We start from the raw sequence: 22756 nt of genomic DNA, 5'->3' as shown, positions 1-22756 counted from the left end.
ATAACGTAATCAACCTGCATCTGAAATCTGGAAATTGATGAAACTTTGTAATGTCACAGCTGTTTAAGTCAAAACCAATATCAAATATGTCCTAAGGAAACCTATACGTTACATATACCAAACCAATGGTAACATATGCGTGTAGTAGCTGGACTACAACAGTAGAAAATGAAATTAGATTAATTTTTTCGAAAGTAAAGTGTCAAAGAGATTATTTATAACCCAAAAACTCAAAGCTGGAAAAGGAGGACTAACAGTTGAATCAAATATACATGAAAGATATGGCTCTCTCAATATGCGGTCTACCATAAAAATATGCGATCTACCAAAATGGACGTGGTTTACTATAATAATATTAAAAGTAAATAAAAATTTTAATTTATTAAGGATCCACAAAACATAATTTCATATCTCTAAGTAAAGTATCAAAAATATTATCTCCATTAGATTTTTCCTCGGTCATTTCTTTAGTATAGTTTTACTTCACTGCCACATTTGTGACATTGTTTTGCACAAGGTAGTAGGCCATAATCTTGCAGGTATTTGACAGTAGATTCTTCAGTTAAAAAATTTTTATAAAATTCTTTAACTAGCATTTTAAAAACTATTTTTTTAGCTCAAAATTTAAAAAAAATTGTTTTACTACAAACGACACTAAACCAACTAACCCAATAATCTGTATTTTTACACTATAAAATATATATTGTTATGAAAAATTAAGATAAAACATGTAAATTAGTGGATAGTAAATAATAATGACTGGGGATTCCCGGCTATAGGTAGAACACATAACATTGGTAGACCGCATACTATACTTATATTTGTAGTTACGTAGCACACAAAACGGAGGTAGACCGCATATTGGAAGATAGCCAAAGAAATATTGTCAAATTTATAAAATGTGTAATATTGGAGTAGGCAAGCCATGTATGGAGAGCTGAAAACAGTATAACAAAAACATTATTTGTGAACAACATAATTAAGAAAATACCATGAGACCGATCGAAACAACAGTGGTTTAGATGTAGTTAGAAGATACATAATGGAAATGAGACCAGAGTGAAATAAAGACTAAGTCATGCACATAACAAGAAAAAGTGAAAGCAACTAATATTCACTGCAAAGGGCCTAAATGGGCTGTAAAAGTAAAACAAAAAATTAGTGCAGCTGATTATTTGCATTTTTTCGCGACGAGTTTTCAGTTAAACGTCCACAGCATATAAATTAAAAACATGTATTGTGATTAAAAAAAGCAAAATAATTAGAAAATTTATTTAAAAAATATATTTATATTATTTTATTTATTATTTTCATTTAAAAAGATTAGGTTTATGTTTAGATATACAAACAATATTATGATAACTTCTATGTGCATGTATATTATTGTATAAAAACAAACTTCGCCGCATATAGATAAGATTGAAACTATTTAACACGTGCCAATTACTTTGTTATATATATGCACTCTTCTCGTGATGTTGTTAATTGGGTCATTAGCATCTTTTAGTCAATAAATTAGCACATATTTGAAAATATAAGTCCAAATGTCAGTCCTTGTATAATACGAGTAGTATCATCAGCGCAGTGTCATAAAAACTCGTTCACAAACGAATTATAACATTATAAAAAAATTTGGAGAAAAATAAAAATCATTACTGTACTTCGTAATGTACCTATAAATACCACTTATCATAGTCCAAACATTCAGACGTCGTTTACAAATATAAATATCATATGTTAAGTAATATTAAATTTTAAATTGAAAATATACTATACAAATTACGAAAATGTTCAAAATAATTATAAGTCGATAATTACTATAAAAAGAAAAATTAAACTTTTTTAGGTTTTATTTTCAAAATCATGAAACTACATAATATACCATCACTGTTACTTTATTTCATCTCATTGATATTGGCGTATAAATTTTTCGGAAATATATCATTTCAATAGTGTGTGCATATGTGATATATATCTGAGTGAAAGTTATTTTTTGAATGTTTATATAACAAGCTCTTAGGTACTTTGTAAATAAGTGTTGATTGTATTTTAGTTTAAAAAAAAACATATTATGCGCATGTAAAACGTGTAAATAGATACATCATTTTTAACGGTTAATGAGTGTATACGTGCACTAAAATGAATATTCCCTAATTGGTCGATTTGTCGCACCGTTAAAACTGTCGTTCAAGAAATCTGCTTATTGTTGTTGGGCTAAAAATCGAACACACTTTACTCACGCGTACAAGCAAATAATGTGAGGGTTCGTCAATGAACAATAATGATAATAAAAACTGAGCGTAAAATGTATATCGAAAAAATTATTGTTTCGATCAACTGCACCATACATGGGTGGGCAGCGATCTTTTTCTGTTTCATATAAACCAAGGATGGGCAACTGGCTGCCCACGCAATGTTTTAAAACCAAATCGGCGAATCAACACCGTCCCAAAAGTCCTCTTCCGTGAATAACGGATCGATCCGTATCACACTGAAAGAGTACATCAACGAAGATGGAATGGAAACAGACAAATTAAATTCAGATAGAATTGAAGATTTAAGGAGTTGTTCGCTGTGGTAGTCGATGGAAATGCGATTTCAATCCGGGCAGAGCCGGCCGATTGGATAGAGACGATACCATCAACATGCTTGAACACTAATTTGCCGAATTTTAAGGGGTGAAGTTTGCGATATTGAGCGATTTTTTGGCTAAACTGTTAAAAAAAAATTGTATTGTAATTTCTTGAGTTATTAGACACATTGATGATACTGATTATGAAAATAAAAAAGGGAGCCTGAAGATTGCAAATAAGGCCAAACATTCCTTGCGGTAAATTTATATGCGAGAGGCAAGAAATATATCTTCTTGATACCGGTTTGCCAAGTCTATTTGAAATGCTCAGTTCCGGATGTTCAATTTATCTATAACTAGCGTAACTATAAAGACTATATGCGTTTGTTAGTTTTTTTTAAAAATAATTATAAATATTCTAGTGAAAATATAAAACATTTAAAATAATATCCTTTTATTATTTTCGTCACATATGAAGATGAAAAGCTGATAATTACATCGGGTTCATAAATTATTTTTCTGAACATTTTCATGGTCCAATACTACATTTAATTATTCAATGGCTATAACTTTTTCCTTGAAAAATACTTTCAAACTTTTTTTTCAGTACCGACAATTATTTCATAAACGCTTTTCGATTTTTCGTCTGTAATCGGTGAATACTAATCACGTTTGAAGAATACTCAAACGCGTTACGATCGATTAGTGCACCTCTACTACTACTGTTACGTAGATCAGCGTTTCCCAAAGTGTGTTCCGCGGAACCTTAGGGTTTCGTGGGACAATGCTAAGGGTTCCGCCAGATGTATGTGATTATTTAGAAACTTATTTTATATTATGTTTGGAAAACATATTATTTCATATTATATAAAAATAATTGTGTTTTTAACTGATTTTAATAAAGAGTAATCATCAACAATATTAACAGTTTATTAAAAATATTTTTTAGAGTATTAGAGTATAACATGAACTGTTTTTTTAAGGGTTCCGTGATTGTAAAAGTTTGAGAACCGTTGACGCAGATCACCGTAAAAACCGTTATTGTATTATGGGTTTATTCGGTTAACAAAAAGAAAAAAAAAATAATGAAACGGTTAGCGTGACGTCTTTGTGTTTGTTGAATACGACTGACCGAATTATCGCACAAATTATTATATAAATTTAAAATGTTTACCTAACTATATAAAACGCTACGTACAACGTATTATCATTTGTTATTATCTTCTAACATTGGACGCACTACAACGCAACGAAATAGTGGAGGAGCTGAGTGGGTTTTTGATTTGGTATGAATAACATAATACATTATAAAACATAATAAAATAATTGTGCCTGGGCATCGAGTTTGAATCCTGATTGATTGGTGCGACGAAAGTGATCTCAGAAGCTAAGATTTTTTTTTTTTTGTCTTGAGAATACATTCAATATGGATACAGAACTCACAAGAAGCATACGATCAATTATAGCACTACTCTTTTAACTGATTAAAATTACCCACGTGTGTATGGAGCTGAGAGTCAATATGACGGCAAACAGTATCTAATCGAGAATTGATTGTTCTCTAAGTCAGTATAGAGTACGAGGATATATCATGAAAACTTGAACTTTATTATTTTAAAAAAATAAAAGTACTTATTTTTGACAAACAGACAATGTTTTTTGAAAATGTGTCGTGAATTATAAAAGCTAACAACAATGTGATGCGTTGAAAAAGTTTGGAAATCGCTGCTATAGGTGTAAATTATAATAGCACGGTGACTACATCGATTTTCTTTTAAATTATTATAATAATATGCTGATTACTGATCAGTGCGTCGTTGGTTATCGATCGTTTTACGAACTGAATTTTTGAACACGTGCATTGGTGTCCAAGGAGGTAAACGATTTATACGATTGCACGGCGTGCTGCTTCCATACTATGTGCTCAGAGAAATAGTAAATTATAAAAAGATAATCATTTTACAAATGTCTAATAGACATAATATAAAACATTAAAAATCTATTATTTTTATTTTCTACCGATTTATAAAATTAACCCTTGAGTAGTAGCGGCTCGTAGTAAATATTCTGGGGAGACTTAAATTATCTAACTTAAACTCCGCACAACAACGAACAAGAAAAACCCTTATATTGGAAAATTAATTATACTTAATTTAATATTTAGTTAATATTTTTAACTTGATTTAATGGTAAATTTATTTATAAATTAATACAGTTTTGCAATTTTTTTTTATCTGCAAATTTGTAGATGGCGGTGCACAGCGACTAACGACGGCGTGATAGCACGGAAATTATTGTCATGAACCCAGTTTCAATAGCGTCTATTATACGCGGATTATTCTCCCCGGTCCCCTCCGTCCAACAAACCATACCATTACATGTTACGATTGAACCTGTTCCACTGAAACGGCGACCGTCGTCGAAATTATTAAAATAGTGTTTCCGTCCAAATAACTATTTATAGGTTTTATATTTTGTGGCCATAAATTTATAATAATAAATATAGAAAACGCTTTAACATACGAGTATTTTCAATAAAAATATAAATGTTTCTATACATTTTGAAATAGTTATTATCTACGAGTAGTTATTTTTTTTTTTAAGGGGAGACGCAGTCTCAAAGTCTCCCCTGACAAGCCGCCCCTGCCCTTAAGTGTCTTATACATTTTCAGATTTCGCGTACACATTATTATAATTATCTTAATATTATGTTATATATATGTATAGTATAATTGTTGAACTGAATATTGTTTAGTTGATAGTAACAGTAAAAAATTAAAAAAAAAATTGGCTTATATCTTATATCTCATAAGTTAATAAGTTGATATATATATATATATATATATATATATATATATATATATATATAAGTTGATCAGTACAACTCTTTTTATACACATTTTTAAATTTTTATCAGTATAAAAGTATACACACATACTTGAAATGCCTAGTTTAAAAGTATAAAATTTGTAGATTAGAATTTTAAGTTAAAATTAATGATTATAGTGATAATTAATTTATATTATTGATAAAAGATAAGACAATTCAAATTAAACACTTAAAACTATATAAAATGCATATGTATATGAATATGTATATACAGCGATGAAAATTATTATACAAATTATCGTGTAAAACAAAAAATACTCAGACGTTTTTCCACCATAAAATATAGATTGAAATTGTCTAACTCTTAAAATTAAAATGTAAACTAATACTCTATTAGTCAACTTCTAGTTTTCGGAAACTGCCGCTTAACTGATTGAATCCGGTGACCAAGCTCTGATTTTGTTCCGTTCTCGTTTTCCTGGTTATTATATTTTTATCTGATAGTAATCGCATTTTGTCCAAAGCTAATACTTTTTCCCTGCCCGCTAGCAACTCCTTTTTCCATAGTTCTAAGTGACACAATTACAAAATAATATTAACAACACAAACACACATAATTGTTAATAATATTAATAATTTATTAAATTTATATATTACTGATCATCTCAGCGATTGGCATTTCACCACCGTATTCTTTGGGCAAAACTTTTTTATCGATATCCTCATGTAATTCGGAAAGTGAACTATACACCTAAAATATAAAAAAAAAAAAACACTTGATTAAAATTCGTTCGTTCCAAAGACAATGCTTTTTACAGATTTTCAAACACACAACCGTATTGATTTAAGATGTACGTTTTCAATGTCATTTTTACCAAAATCTAGTATAGATAATTTTCTTAGTTTTTAAACGACTGTTTAATCGACAATATTATATTGATAAACGCGCTAACCTTCATTCGTCCGTTGATTTTCGAGCTAAGTCTTGTTTGGAAGAAATCGTAAGCAAACTTTATCGGCGTCGGTACGTTCATCCAATGTATTGCTTTATGTCTCATAGGAAGTGATTGCTGTACACATAAGATTAACATGTCAATCAACGATTTTATAAAGTATATGATATTTTCAATCTAAAAACAACCATAGTTCTAATAATCAATGACATCAAAACCAATCGTTAACTGAAACGATACAACTATACTATGGTGTTTAATCAAATATAATTGTTTTGACCAGTATAACGCTGTTTGATAGCTAAGGAAAGTAGTCAGTGTTTAATTATTTTTGAAAATCGTTCCCGAGATACCATAGGAGTAGATAATGGTAATCTAACAGCATGTACCCTGTCACTCTCTTTACTTCTACAATGTCTCGCCGACGCTTCCCGGAGCAATCGAAATAATACATAATTACAGTTTATTCGTCAATTAAATTAATCGCCATGAAATATCGTTCTGTGTTCAAGTTAAAATAATGAACATAAACTTGTATATTTTTTCTTAAATGTTTAAAAGTCTATAACATAATACATTGTAATATATTGTGGGGCTCATTAAAATAGTATACTGTTAACGCTGCTCCATCATTAGCGGGCATTATTTACAGACGAGAGACCACTATTTATACTTTGGTTTAAAATAAATTTGCGTTTTATAGGTAAAAGTATTCGTTTTGAGTTCTGTTCGCAGACTTTCTCCAATCAAGTTTTACGCAGTACATAGAAGCGTTCGACAAGAAGAGTGTGATGCCATGTTTGTTGTATCATTTCGAATACAACAAATGGTCGGAAAATTAAAAAAAAATTATTTGCAAATAAAATAGCATATTATTATAAGTAATAGTTAATTATGCGGACTATGTAATATATATGTTATGTAAATATATGTTTGTGTGCATAATTATGTTAAATTACATTATAATCACGAAAACGAACAAGTATCAGAGACTGCGGAAGTATTAATTGTCGGACAATCATCATTTCGAGGCAAGACGATATTATATAAATTTAAATTAAATCATTTTTCACACTCCCGCAATAACCATAATACATTAAAGTTTAACTACTCGTATTTAGACTTTAGAATAACTGAAAATATAACCTACATAGTAGGGCTTAAATATTAATTTATATTAATTTTAATTAATTAATGTTTCATTAAGAAAAATAATTTAGAAATAATATATTAATATCAATAATCTTTAATGAGTAACGCCAAGTATTTCTAATCAATCTGGACTTTAAGATAGTCGCCTTTAAATTTTCTTATACTGAGACTTGAACAGAATGGTTCCGTTGCCTCTCCCCTATCGATGGCTCTGGTTATATGTCAATAGTCGATCGACATAAATTTAAATATAAATAAATAAATATAGGCATTTGAATATAATTTATTATAAAAAATTAAAATTGTTCAAATCTGTTATCTAATAACGCATTTTATCAATCATAATACATACAATATGTTAACAAGTATGTATTTCTCAGTTATAAATTTCGTAAAATTAAGATAAAACAGCTGCCAATTAAAATACATCATTAAAAAATTGATTATAAGAGTAAACAAGTTATATATGTAAATGTTACCTCTCCCCACTTGATAAGAGTGGCGAATTCATTTGGAGTAAACAGAGTTATATAGGCTGGACTTATGGAGGCTAAATCACCGATATGAGTGAATCCCATAACCTGATTGACTTCATCGTTTAACAACGTTTCGTAGGTAACCATATGCGTAAGACCCAAGTCTTTGCTAGTAAATTTTTGGAGATCAAATCCTTCTGTGGATCAAATAAAATAAAATACAATCAGTTTCTAATTGTCGTATGACTTGGTAAAAAATAACCTACATGTTTGCATACGACAATTGTCTACGATAAAAGTTGTAAATATAAAAAAAGCAACCATATTAATTATAATAATATTTGGAATTAAATAATTAAGTATAATAAGTATGTTATGAAATGCGAAGTATTCAATGTCTCTATCCAAATAAATGGGTATATTATACATATTTATATATGAGTATATACGTCTATAAAGTATGGCGTATTGATTGCACGAGAACAAATGTATATTTTATACAGAAAAATCAAATTTCAATAGAAATAAACTCTGGATGTTCAATGGATAGTTAATTTAAACAAATATTAAAAATCTATTGTCATATTTATTATTATTAGTCATATAATAATTTACTGCAAACATACGAAAAAAAAGCATTGGTTTAATAGTCAAATCGATTTACTTTAGTTGAGTTCCTGTAATATATTTCTGTTTAACATTCAAAGTGATAATTCAAAAAATTTTAATTTCAATGATTTTTTTTTAACCATTTTACAGTTATAAAAACGATTATAATAAAGTTGATCACATTCATAACTATCGGTAAATTGTATCCATTAATCATAGGTCAATTAAACTATGATACTTACTAGCACTACCGATGATGACTCGACGGCCGTGGTTATCTCTAAAAGGCGATACAAACATGTATCCAGCGTCTATAAGATCGTTAACCGCTGGATTCAGACAGTCTAGATTCGTGAAGTACATCGGGTACTTTTGACGTAAATTCAAATATTTTAGCAACAATTGTTGTGCCATCGGCAAGCTGAATTTTTTGGTTCGCAGAAATCGCAACAAAAACGTACTTTCTGGAAATATATCAATATGTAGCATTGTTAAGAAATTAAATAGGTTACATAATGCGTAAAAAAATATACATGAAAGATATTGATTATTTTTATACAGTAATTATTTAGTATATAAAACCAATGGAAATAAAAACAAACAAAAGTCTTGATATGTTATTACTTCGTGTAGTAAAATTACGTGTAAAAATACTATAATTATGTATCATATCATACGATTATGTTGTTATCCAAAAGGAGTACGATGTTTCAGACAAATTTAAATGGATTATTAGTCATTTATGACATGTTATATTATCGATTGTATGCAGGTAAAATTGAAAAAGATTAAGAAAGAAAAAAATATTACAGGGCTATAATGTTACAAATAAAGTCGTCACGATACTCGTCAGTATTACCGTATGTTGCGTTATTTCAGTGATCTTTAAAAATGCGTACAATACGGTTGCAAGAATGTCATACTTTGGTCGAATCGATCGAAAGGAATTAAAAATAGAAATGTTTAAGATTAATCAATGAACGCCGAGCAAAAAAATATATAAACAACATCGTCTGTGCGGTCGTTTCAAAGCGCTGTGCCCACATGTCGGTACGCGTTTTAAACGTTAAATATTAATATATTATGTTATAATAACGAGTGTGATTGACAGGTGCAAAAGATATTACTATCATTATTATTTTTTATATTGTTATTGATTAATGTGTTTCGTACCGATGTCTACGTTTTGGATGTCCGGGTTTTTCAATATCCACTGTCGGAATGCCAAAAGACATTGTTCACGCGTGTTTTCGTCCTCCCGCAACTCCTTCAAAGCGATTTCTCGTACGGTTTTCGGTAACTTGCACTGCTCAACAGTGGTTGACCACTGATCATCCGTCGGTGCCAATTGCTTCGGCAATCCCGCAATTGTTTCGGATACTATTGTCGACGCCATTCCTGCAAAACAGTTTTGTGCATGTTAATGAAGTCTCTCCGCGTACTGCAGATTATACGCGCATACAGATCGTTATAGGCGACATATGCTCGAGTGTTCGATTATTCGATCTCCCTAAATTTCAAGGAAACCCCAATCAAATGAGGTGTTGAAACCCAGGTTTAACAAACGCAAAGGTCGACTCGTGAGTAGTAACTTCACTTCAGGCCACGTGCAACTTCAGAATGAAAACATGATAAACTTAATTACATTTTTTTTTTTTTCGTCCCAAAAATAATATAATAAATGAACGCGATGAGAAAATATATTGTTTCTGAATTTCTAGTAATTGTTTACAGATTTTTTCCCTTATCAAGTCCAACTTGGGTCGTGAAAAAAAATAATTTCAATCTTTCAAAATGTGTTTGGAAAACCCCCATACATTTTTCCTCGCATTCATCCCAAACATACGTTATACTTTACGTATGTACATTGCGTTCAATAGCCGATGTAACTTTTAGGCAAAACATATACTTCGTGTGTTTAAGAATTATTTTTGAGTACACCTATAATTAACTATAATTCGCTTTATACAACAATGTACATGTCGATAATTATATGAAATTTATGTAGTTATAATTCAAGCGTAAAACATAACGAACATGCAAGTCGCTCGTTATAAATAAATATTACATAATTTATGGGTGTGGTTTGACAATGCGGAGCGTATATTTTGTAAAAAAACAAACCCGGACTTGAACTTCACGCATTTCTGAGGACCATGAATATGGTCGCATTTTACTGCACTTATTTCAAAGTATACACGAAATAGTTGTGACAAGGGCCGTATTAAGGATAAGAGCAACGGAACCATTTTTTCCTAGACCCCAGTCTAGGTAAATTTAAAGGAGGCTCTCTTAAAGTTCAAATTGATTGGATATATTCGGCGTTACCCAATAGAGATTATTGATATTAATATATTATTTCTAAATAAATTTTCTTTATAAAATACATATTAATACATTTAATTAAATAAACCTAACTTGAATTTACATTTAAGCGGTATTACGCAGGTTATATTTTCATTTATTCTAATTTCTAAATAGTTGTAATTTAATGTATTATGTTTATTGTCGGAGTGTAAAAAATTGTATAATTTTATTCAAATTTGCGTAGAAATTCGTTATTGATGCGTAAACATCCAAGTTCTTACTTTCAATGGTTGTTTATAAATTATTAACGAATAAATTTAATTTTAATGGGTAACTGGTAATATATTTTTGAAAAGTTATTAAAAATGTAATTCATAGTATCGATGTATTTAATTGACCTAGATTGATTGAGGTTTAAAAAACTATATTTTCCAATATTTTGAAAACTTAATGTGTATTTTTTTTATCAAACTCGTATACTATTATTGTGATTATTGAGGGGGCCCCGAAATAATTTGCCCCAGATCATAAAAATTCTTAGGACGGCTCTGAATATGACACCCATATACTGCAATGACAAGTGCCAGAGAACAAAGAAGACGAATTGATCTTGTTGACGATGTACGATTATCGTTTATCGTTTATCGTCGATGTGTCCATGCAGAAAAGTAGAAATTTCCCCTATCTAAAACCTTTTTTTAAAGTCTTTTTATAAAAATTATAGGGGAATTTCTTTGTTTTCAATTGTTGTTCCTTGTTCGGACGACAGCGTTCAAATTTTTTTTTAAATCATTTAATGTTGACAAATTCACAAATTCACAAAAAAATCAATAAAAAATTTAAGAACGAACGAATCTATTTTTATAAAGCATGCTCAAAACAGTTGAAAAATATATCCGGCTTAGGTTAGTATTTAATGACAATTATAAATGTTGAAAACTATATTCAATAAATATGTTAATAATAAATTCAATGCGTCAATGTAAAACACTAAATAGTACTTATGTAATGAAAAAATTATGACAAATGGTTTCATCGAACGAAAAATGGTAGAAAAAAAACATAACTTTTTCAAATACACAAAGTAGATCGGTTTCGCGTACATTATAATTTTGTTGTAGATAAAATTCGGCAAGTTAAATATATATTACGTAGGTCGTATAGCCCTGCGGTGTATACAACATATGGATATGTATATAATATGTAAATACGTACCTTTCGTTGTCAAACGATTCACGGAATAACGTAATAATAAACACGAAATATGTCAATTTCGATTATTATATTCGTTTAATAAACACTTTCTCTATCGAAGATCCAATACTTAACAATGTTTCTTGTTCATCGATCAACACTTAGTAATCTAAACATAATTTAGTACGCTTCAGACTTCATGACGTCGCACGCTATCCCCTACTCATACCGATCTGCCCTACCAGTATGTCTTATATCAGTAGAACTATTCGTCGGAAATATACATTACACTAGAGTAAATTAGCACATTTTTTCGATGTCACAAATAATGTAACCGAATACTACCAAAAACCACCCCAGATTACACTAATGAACTGTTTACGAATTATACAACAGATAAATGTAGTTTTAAAATAAAAAATAAATATATTACAAAAAATGATTAATTAATTTAATAAAAATAAAATTTTTTAATTGCGTAACAAAACAAAATTAAACCAGGGACTAGAAACGGAACCGAAATGCTTTGGAACAGGTTAATCTTAAAAATGTAGGAATCGTAAACTTAACTGGAACCTTTATTTCGAAAATTTAAAAATCGTAACCTTAAGCTTAACATAAATAATAAAACTTTAATTTTGCTTAGTAGTAATATCTTGTTACTCGGCTTAGAAAAATAGGTTAATTTTTTGTTAAGTTAATGTGAAGTGTGTTGTAGTTTGTAATATACAAATATATAATTTTTTTCGACTTTGACCAACGAAGTCGCTTACCGCACGTGTAAACGGGAAAATATTAATAATAAATAATTATGTTCCTTTTCTGGTAAAAATATATATTAGTAATACCATAGACCTATAATTCAGAGGGTTCCTACAATACTTTTGGGCCCTATATTAACAAAACATGTAGGTATAGTTAATGAATTATAATATATAAATAGTAAAATAAACCTATATTTAATTTTTTTTATTTAATATTGTAATATATTACTTCCAATGAATATGTTTTCCTTTGGTCTCGTATATTTCTCTCAGGTAGCTACAATTATTTATGATTTATACATTGGTAGTCAACTGCAGCTGTTGTACTATCATAATGAGTTTTTTGCACGAAAATTTAGAAAATTTAGGTTTATCTTTTCCATTACAAAACATGATTTATTTTTTACTTCATACTTTTAAATAAATTACATTTAGTTTGAGCAACACCAATTAAAATACGAGCCCCTTACTCTTAGACTTAAATTTTAGAGACCCGTTTACAATATTTCACACCTAATATTATTCAACATTGTAAGACTAAAAATACATAGAAAATTAATTCTATATGTAATAACCAACGCTCGCGGCCACGATACAGCGACATTCGGCAATGGAGAGGATACTATTATTGTATTCTTTAATGTAAAATAATGTTCCATGCTATAATTTCAATTAAATGGCATGTATTTAAGTCTATAAAAATCTTCTTCTTCTTCTTCTGGCCTTCATAACTCTCTAAGAGTTTTCGCTACCATCACCAAATCACTCCACTAATTTAGATCTTGTATTATTTCCCTTCAATTCAGTTATTTAAGGTCTTCAAAATTCTTTTCTACAACATCCATTAATCTCCTTCGAGAATGACTCCGAGGCTTTTTTCCTTCCGGTTTCCAATTAAATACCATTTTGGTAACTGCTTCAGTATTAAGCGTCCTAACCACTGTACCCTTTAACTATTTATGAATTCATTAATTGGATGAATTTCCTACGCCACTGGCAACCCTGACCGGGCTGCATATCTTCTTCAATTGTTTGTTTTCAGACGTCTTCAATCTTCATTGTGTTACACTTGTGGGGATCCATACTTCACAACCATATATTAGTATCGGCTTTATTGTTGATGTGTATAGTCTTATTTTCGTTTGTTTTGAAAATAATTTAAACTTAGAACTTTAATAGGACGAAAAACACTTTCTCTGTTTTGTTATGATATTTTCGTCCCGATCTCACGGGACCAACATTTTTCGTATTTATTAGTATACATAGATACTGAAACCCTTCAAATTTTTCATGCAGTAAGGTTTTAAATACATCTAGCGATGTTTCAATGTCTTACAGTTCCATTAGTGATTTTTTCTTCGTTTGTGTGTAACACCTTCTGCTGCACGTTACAATGCTTCAGTAGCTCTCACTGTATCATCTCTGAGAGTTTCTTAAAATGTTAATATCGTCTGTAAAACCAAATACTTTTATATGATATTCATTTACGCTTATTCTTTGGCTTCATTTTGAAAAACTCTTACCACTATTTTTATGGTTATGTTGAATAATAATGGGGATAGTGCGTCCCCCTGTTAGTCCCCTGTTAGAGGCATAAGAGTATTATGTTAAACTCCAAATACTATATGACAAAATTAAAGTATGTATTCGTCGGTGTTTTTATTATATTATGCGATTGATATTATGATTAGATAAGCAAGATAATTATATAATTTAAATAAATATAATAAATTAGATAAATCATTCTTGACAACTTTGTAGTATCGATTTTCCAAAAAAATTTTCACAATCCATACTTTTTTTCAAATAAACTCTTCGGGGGGTAAAGCCACAGTCATCTATTACACCATTAGAAATCTGTCCACAATCAATAATAATTCTACATGTAAAGTTGTACTACATTGTATCTACAATAAAGTTATAGAAGTTTATAACAACTATAACAATAGAATGTTTGTTTCTTTGTTTTGGGTAAAATAATATGGCGTATGAGCATTGTCATTGCACGCTGTATAGCTTATTAAAAGAGCTTAACAGTGCATAATTTCTCCGTCTTCTTTTCTGTTTCGTTAACAGCCCAAGGATTGGTTAGCAGCATTTCTCCAATATTATAGATTTCAAGCTTTAATTTTTAATTCGTAATGTGTTTCACAACAAAACGTCATCGGTTATACATAAAAAATATTATAAACATTATTTATTATTTCTCCATCGACAAAACATTACAATTTGAATACCGAATTAGTCATTTTCTTATACGACATTGAATTTATATCCAATACTCGATTCGATCAACAGTAGATACACGATTAATTGATGTGTAATCATTTTCGGTGTATTATTTTGTAATTGAAAATTGAGAAACGTTATTGCACAAGTGTGATAATCAGCATACTTTCCTGAGTATCTAGGTACTAATTATTATAATAACAAAAGATATATTTGTTTGTTAGATTAGTTGAGAAAAAAAACGCAATTCATTGTAATTTATTTATTTTATTTGGTTTATTAATTTAAAAGCCGCAAGGCTCGTTTTCAGTGTAATAATCAATTTAGACATAGGTCTAATTTTAAAAGTAACGGTTAAAGGAATACAGACTTAGGATTTGATTATTAAAAGAAAAAGTAATAAAAACGCCATGATCAGAAATCTGATGAAAAAGCGGCTTAAACGGTGTAAACGTCGCACCGGTTCTTCGTAACAGGTAATCTTTCCATAAACTTTTTCGAAATGAAATTTAACCATACAACATCGTTATTCGAATGAAATCCTTTTGATCCGATACCTTGAAACGTTGCGATTTCGTACCGTTCGGAGTAACAAATACTAGTCGCGGCCCGCGGGTACGTGTGATCCGAAGGGAGGTGGTCTTGAACCCGGCGGCACTCCTCGCACACTGACCGTGTTTTGCGTACGTACACGTCGAAGAGGTTCGTTGTAGCAATGTCCTTGAACTGCTCGGATATGATATATATCGGATTGTCAACGGTAATTGTATGCACGATCCGTACAAATATGTATAAATATAAAACGATATTATATGTACTATGCAACAGGTTTTTTTTTTATATTGGTCTTTAATGTATAAGACCATACGCGATATCGAACCTTGTGGCCTATATTGTAATAATCGAATTGCACTATCCACGTAAAGACCAATGGTTATGGCGAATTAAACGTATTATTCGTGCACCAACACATACGCGTATGTAGAATTTACATAATATATAATATATATTTTTTAACAGTTTGTTTGTAATCTGTACAAGTAGAATATTGCCGGAGCGCTAAACGCGGTGCGATTAACATGACAATTATCTTTAGACAATATATGTAAGTCTTAACATATGAACCGAAAAAACCGACCGTTTGCAAACGTGACAGATATTTTAAATTGGGTTAAATGTTATCGCTATTTACCGCACATACTGTGTGCCACCATCTGAAACGATAGACAACGTAAAACAATATAAACATCATAGTTACAAATCAAAAGGCAAATAAATTATGAACCCGCAGAGTGCTATGTTAATTATTTTATGTGCGTCCTGTAAATTATAATCAATATTTGTTTCTTGCGACCGTCTAAGACTCGTTTTTATACTTTAAACATTAATTGACCACCATGACATATTCGTGTTATGGTTATGAATCGACAGCTCTAATAATGAACCCGTGAGAACGTTCTCAATTACTTTCGAATGGGATTAAATAGAAGAGTGAATATTTAATAATAAAAACAGCTTCTACTATTTGTAGGAAAATATTATTACAAAAATAATACTACGATTTAAAAAAAATAAATATTTATATATATATATTTATGCTAATAATAGTTACCTGTACTTCAATATTTAACATTTACTAGCTTATGTTGGTTTGATTTCCACCAAATAATTCATTTTTATCACGATCTACTTCAAATGTCTATAATACAAAGTAATGTATAATATTACATGTTATATATTAAATAATACTGTATAATAACAACAAAACAAATCTAATGGACGAACATTGTTATTAAACAATACAATAATTATTATTTAATTATTAGTCATTAGCTGAATAAAAATAAACTCATTGCCTTAAATTAACTACAATTTACTTAACAATAGAATGGTTTATTTAATAAAATAAACTAGACTATTACAGATTTTAAAACAAATTTATGGGAAATATTTACTCTTTTTTAAAAGTTAAGACCAAACAATCGAACAATTATCGAAAATTGCACGTCGTTATTACAACTATGAATCATAAAATTTATTTAATCATTTCATTAAATAAAAAATATTTTTATTTTCCTGACATAATAACGTATAAAACATTAATTATATATATGTAAATTATGTACTTCAAAAGTAGGGTCCATCTTCAGAGTGTACGTTAACGTTCACAGTTGTGTCAGCAATCGTTGCTCTAATGATGGAACTTGCACACAATAGGACCATAATAAAAAATAAAGAAATTTTAGTAATCACTATTTATAATTATAAAAGAGGATTACTATTCAATTCAATTCAGGACACTATGATGAACTACAATAATAACATTCAGTTTATACATTAAAATCGATCTTTTTTTTTTAAATATTATAAAAATTATTAAAAATTGAAATACATATTCAACGTAATATAATATACTGATTGGTATAAGTCATAAGATATAATATTTAAGGTTCAGTAGAACAAAAAAAAAAAAAAAAAAAATGTGTGTGCAATAACTATTTAAGTAAACCAGTATTTATGGAAATTTAATCTTAAAAGACTTAAAAAATGTCATCATCAATTGTGTTACCTAATTTTCTAAGCAATATTCTTGAAGTAACGATTTACATCGTGTGTATATGTTATGTTACTTACGAAAGACGCTGAGTTCATGCATTTTGACTTAATCAACTTCGTTTTTAATTTTTATTTATTCACAAATTGTAACTTATGAACGTATAGTTATGAGTCGTAGCTATATAATAATAAAATGAAAACAAAAATAGCGACTGATAAAATTATACGAAGTACAGATAGAACTGATATTTTGTACCGCTCGTAAAAAAAAATTTATACAAACAGAAAATAGTTTTCGTCTTCAGCTTCAAGGAAAACGTCATACAATAAATAAGTATATTAAGACCATTACCGTCTTAAATAGGTGTACGCATTCGATTTAAAAGTATTAGCACTTTTTGACGAGTGACAAATATATAGAAGAAACCTAGGTACTATAATATATTGTGATAGTGTTCTCGCTGTATATATTTTAATTGTCACGGTTTCAAAACGTTACGCACAAACTGCCGAAATACACTCGTATCAGTTATTTCTTACGCTCGTGGTCACAAACGAGTTCGTATATTACTATGAGTGTTACAAGATATATTAAACTGTGTGTACATGTTCGAAAAAGTAGTCGGTTTTCAAGTAAAATGTGATCAAACGGGTTTCACTGTCGTCGGCATTCTATACTATGTTTATATACTTGACATATTACACACAACTAGAAATATTAGACAAAACATTGTCAAAACATTCACGAAAACGATAAAATCTGCTCAGTCTGAAAGTGTTCGTTTTTACATTCTAAGACCTAGCGTGCACACGTTTTTTTAATTTTAAATTTGACGGGACTTAATTCGTATTAAAACAAGGACTCAATTAGTAAGTATCTTAAAACAACCCGGGGCTCAATTCGTCATAAAAGGTTATGTTGGAACTCAATTCGTATGCAGCCACCCTAAATAATCATAATTAAAAACAGCAATAAACTGGATTCTTTATTATTATATATAATTATTTGTATACGTTTAGCACGATCATGTAAAACTATTACTTCGTTGTATCAACGTTAGAAAGAACAAATTTTAACTTGTTGTAGTAACCATCATCAAAATTCATTTCATCTACATTATTCCTTTCGATACAGACAACTTTTGATATTTTTAAGAAATGCTTTCTTAAGATTTTAGTATAAATGTATTATATGACATTCAATGTAAAATTTTTTATAATTTTTTTAGTTATTTAAAAATTATTGTTAAATGCATCCCATAATGAAAGGAATTTTTCGAACCAACTGAACTCATTTAAAATAGTTTATTACGAACGTGTAATAGTGAACTAAAGACACCACTGAAATCATTGAAATCATTTATTAGAAACGTGTAATAGTGAACTAAAGACATTTAAGTATATTTACGTTTACAATCATTATATATTGAAAACGGTTTAATCGGAATTACTCAATAACTCCATTTAGAACTTATTTGTTACGCCATCGAATAAAACTTGTTTACTAATTTTGTACCTGAACTAGATCAACAATAAAATGTATAAATACTTGTTGTTATAAAATTAACAAAAATATTTGCTCTGCAGATCAATCTATATTTTAGTAATATTAAATTTTAAATTAAATTAAATCGATAGAAATTTAATTATTTTTTGTGAGTTTCTAATGATATTCCTCTAAAATTTGCCAAGAAAACTAAAACAAGACGATTTCAAAATTAATATTCATGAAATATGTACTATGTAATGAGTATGTTACATATTATATCTTTAACTATATTAAGACTACATAAAATATTTAGCACAAACCTTTGACCCTAAAAAGTGATATGAGATAAAATTTAAAACACTAATTTATTTGATTATAATTTACCATACATTTTCTGTGTCGTTTTCGCTCAAAATCTTTTGGAAATTAATATATACCTATGATCAAACTATGAAAATTAAATCTAAATTACAATATAATATTTTTTGTGTAATAATATTAAATGATACAAATAATTAACAATAACAACATTTATCATTACAAGACCGTTGTAAAATTAGGGTTATATTTTAATTCTTATTTTCCTAATATCATCCGAAATATCTGAATGTGGAATGTGGAGTAGAATGCGTGAACGTATATAAATAAATAGTTATAAAGAAAAGTTGTAGAAAATTGTGTATTATTTATATTACTATAAAGATATATTTCTCTTGTGCATTTTGATTTATTGGACGTAATGAAAAAATACCATTTTTAGTTCGGTATCGACTTTTTCGTTTTTCTTCCACCAAAACAAGATAAAGTGGTTAGATTAGTCTAATTATAAAAGTGGACACCACAGAATGTATTAACAATTCAAACTATATAATATTTATACCACTAAATTAATTAAATTTATTCTGTGACATTATCAACATTAAGTACTATAAAATTGTTCTCATAATATTGTGTAACGTGGACTACACTGTGATTTATGTAACAAATATTATACCAATATAAAATCCACAACACTCAAAATTAATGCAATGTTATATTAATCGAACTGTGCGATTTGTGATTTAAAGACTATTTAGCCTAGCCAGCGAATCCTTACCAAAAAATCTACCCCTCTCAATCGACTAAAAAAACATTGATGTCGAAATTTCTTGAATTCTGACTGTTAATTAACTTTCATGAACATCAGAGGGACATTGGTGGTCCAACTCATATATTCCATGTTTATTTTTTATTTTATTCTCAAATTTACAACAAAAATAAAATTAAAATAAATACAGATTGGTAATAATATGTTTTAAATAAAAATAAATTTTTACTTAAATTTACTCTAAATTTTAAATTAAAAATCCGACTGGTAAACCATACAAGAATTTTGTAGTTTCATTTGTCAATTACTATCATACATATCTGTGAATCTTTTTGTATTGGCTAATTTCGTTATATCAAGTATCATATCATTATTCTGAAAATGATATTCTTTAAAATGCATTTTAAAACTTTGTAGTTGTCAACAAAGTGTTTTAATCGATAAATCTTCATAGAACACCTATAATTTTTTTGTCATATAAAATATTCGCGTAAACGTAAATAAATCAAGAAAACATTCCATGTACACAGTCTAGTAGTGACATAGTCGATGGATATTTATAATAAATAATTGGCTCTCTTTGGCCAAAGTATATTAGTTAGATAGTATTCACAATTATCAATTAATCATGAAAGATGGTATAAAATTAAAAATAGAAGAAAATATAACAATAGCGTAAACTTATTACATTGTTCGTTACAAAGCGTGCGAACGTGGAATATTAAGTTGAAGATATGTTATCAACAGAACATTCATTGCGAATACGCGAATAGAAGAAATAGTTTCTTACGAATTTGCCGTAAAGAGTATGTATTATATTTGTTAGGAAATCGATAACAATTGATTCTATCGTAATATCGTAAACAACAGTTTGAAGTACAATGAAACTTTCGTATAACGAACATCCATTTAACGAGACTTTCTATTCGACGAATCCCTCTGCATTACGATTTTCATTGCCCGTGGCACTTGGTCGTGTGGAAGTTTCAATGTGATCGAAAGGAGAAAATAATACTACTTACGGTACGAATATCGAAATAATACCTTTTTCCAATATCCGTTTTATAGGATATCGACACAACAGTGGGAAACGCACCTCGGAGGACGTCAGAGGACGGTTTTCGTTGGTACGTTTTGACAAGCGGACGGTGGATGCCCACGACGGCGGAATGGAAACCGAAACGTAAACTTTTAAGCGAGATGCCGAAGGTACAACGTTGTACCCTGACCCGGTGAAACGGCGGTCAGATTTATGTGCGCGCACTGCCGGTCTTGCGTCGCCGGTGACTGCGATTAACGATGGTTCGACTTACCGGAAACGTGTGCGCCGCTGTGGCAAAACGGGCGGCAGGGCGCGGTGTGGATCCCCGGGACTGGAGACAGGATGCGATCGCAGGACGCTACGGTCCAAGTGGATTGCGATCGACGGGTCCGAAATGGCGCGCGCGCGTTCCGAAAGGTCCGCGAGTGGTGTGTGATCGACGGATCCGAAACCGCGCGGTCCCGGTGGGCGCGTAGGAGGTACGCCTCGGAAATGGGTCTAGGCCGCCGTGGTGTGAGCACATAAGCGTACACGTTATTACGCGCCGGTAGAACCGGTACTGCCGCGGTGCGTGCGAAACGCCAAGGCTAACGTGCACCGCAATCGAACAGGTTGTGCCGACCGGGTCCGCAAGACACGACCGCCGTCGGATGGCACGAGGTTAGGTTGCCAGTGGAGAACGAAAAAACCACATACCTTTTAAGTTTACCTATTTTTATACGCGGCGACGCGTGCGATTAATCGGAATAACGTTTTCGAAATCGAACGAGAAGAAGTGTGCACGGTTATTTTTTTAGATCGTTCCCGTCCGATTAAAACCGATTTCGTTCCACAAACATATTTATCTCATAACATATTTTGCTCCTTGTTTTTTTTTTTTTTTTTTTTAACGCGAGCGCGTTTCGAAAAAAATTTAAAAGCGGTGAAAGTCTAATTGATTTCAAATCTTTGCGATTAAGACGAATTATAGCTTATACGTATTCAAGCAACATTTTATAGTGCGCCGAATTACTCGGGTTCGCATCAATGAACAACCGTCTTTGCCGGTGCTAATATTTTTTAAAATCCCTTCTTGTTGCATGTTTCGAGTGTTGGAGAGACCACTGCGTCAAATTTCAAGTTTATAAATGTACCTAGTCGTTTTTGAGATGTAGCGTAAAAATCCTTTTTGTGAAGTCTCTGCATCATAAAACAAAACGGCTCTTGTTCTTGTAATCGACGGTATTACTTTACGAAACATTGAAATGGAACAAAAGCACATCCATTTTCTTATAAAAATATAATATTTATAGATATAAAAGTTGGGAAGATATAGTGTATAGCATGTATTTATGTATAATGCATTATGCGTTGACTACCCTCCTCCTTAGGGAGGGCTCTAGGGGTTACAAAGGTTCGAGAGCCGATCAGCTTATCACCCCTATTATTAGTTAATATCGTAATAAATATTATGTTCTTACCTAAAAATTCTTCGATATTTTTAATTTTATATTTTTC

General features: G+C 30.1%; 1 protein-coding gene across 5 annotated transcripts; it reads right to left on the bottom strand.

Moving 5' to 3' along the window:
• Nucleotides 1-5651: 5651 nt before the first annotated feature.
• On the bottom strand, nt 5652-21822 carry LOC112685767 (retinaldehyde-binding protein 1-like). 5 transcript variants are annotated; one of them, XM_025557745.1, is made up of 7 exons: nt 21531-21822; nt 9765-9989; nt 8834-9055; nt 7986-8179; nt 6355-6471; nt 6059-6152; nt 5652-5970 (listed from the first exon to the last, which is right to left on the bottom strand). In XM_025557745.1, exons 2-7 carry the CDS (start codon nt 9985-9987, stop codon nt 5795-5797), a joined length of 1026 nt encoding a protein of 341 aa, XP_025413530.1. In that variant the 5' UTR covers nt 9988-9989; nt 21531-21822; the 3' UTR covers nt 5652-5794. The 5 variants fall into 5 exon arrangements, with proteins under 5 accessions (XP_025413530.1, XP_025413531.1, XP_025413534.1 ...); XM_025557746.1 differs by lacking the exon at nt 21531-21822 and adding an exon at nt 21262-21524; XM_025557749.1 differs by lacking the exon at nt 21531-21822 and adding an exon at nt 16698-16722.
• Between the last annotated feature and the right edge of the window lie 934 nt (nt 21823-22756).

The sequence above is a fragment of the Sipha flava genome, unplaced genomic scaffold, assembly GCF_003268045.1.
Source record: "Sipha flava isolate LNK unplaced genomic scaffold, YSA_version1 290_pilon_pilon, whole genome shotgun sequence".
In the NCBI taxonomy this organism is placed as follows: Eukaryota; Metazoa; Arthropoda; class Insecta; order Hemiptera; family Aphididae; genus Sipha; species Sipha flava.
The sequence above is the reverse complement of the archived record's forward strand: the minus strand, read 5'-3'. Positions and strand labels throughout refer to the sequence as shown.

Excerpts from the sequence above, each read along its gene's own strand:
- LOC112685767 (XM_025557745.1), bottom strand. The coding sequence starts at position 9,987 with ATGGCGTCGACAATAGTATCCGAAACAATTGCGGGATTGCCGAAGCAA. Across the intron at positions 8,180-8,833 it reads AGTCATCATCGGTAGTGCTA|AAGGATTTGATCTCCAAAAA; the intron begins GTAAGTATCATA and ends TTTGATCCACAG. Across the intron at positions 6,472-7,985 it reads CTCTTATCAAGTGGGGAGAG|CAATCACTTCCTATGAGACA; the intron begins GTAACATTTACA and ends TTATGTGTACAG.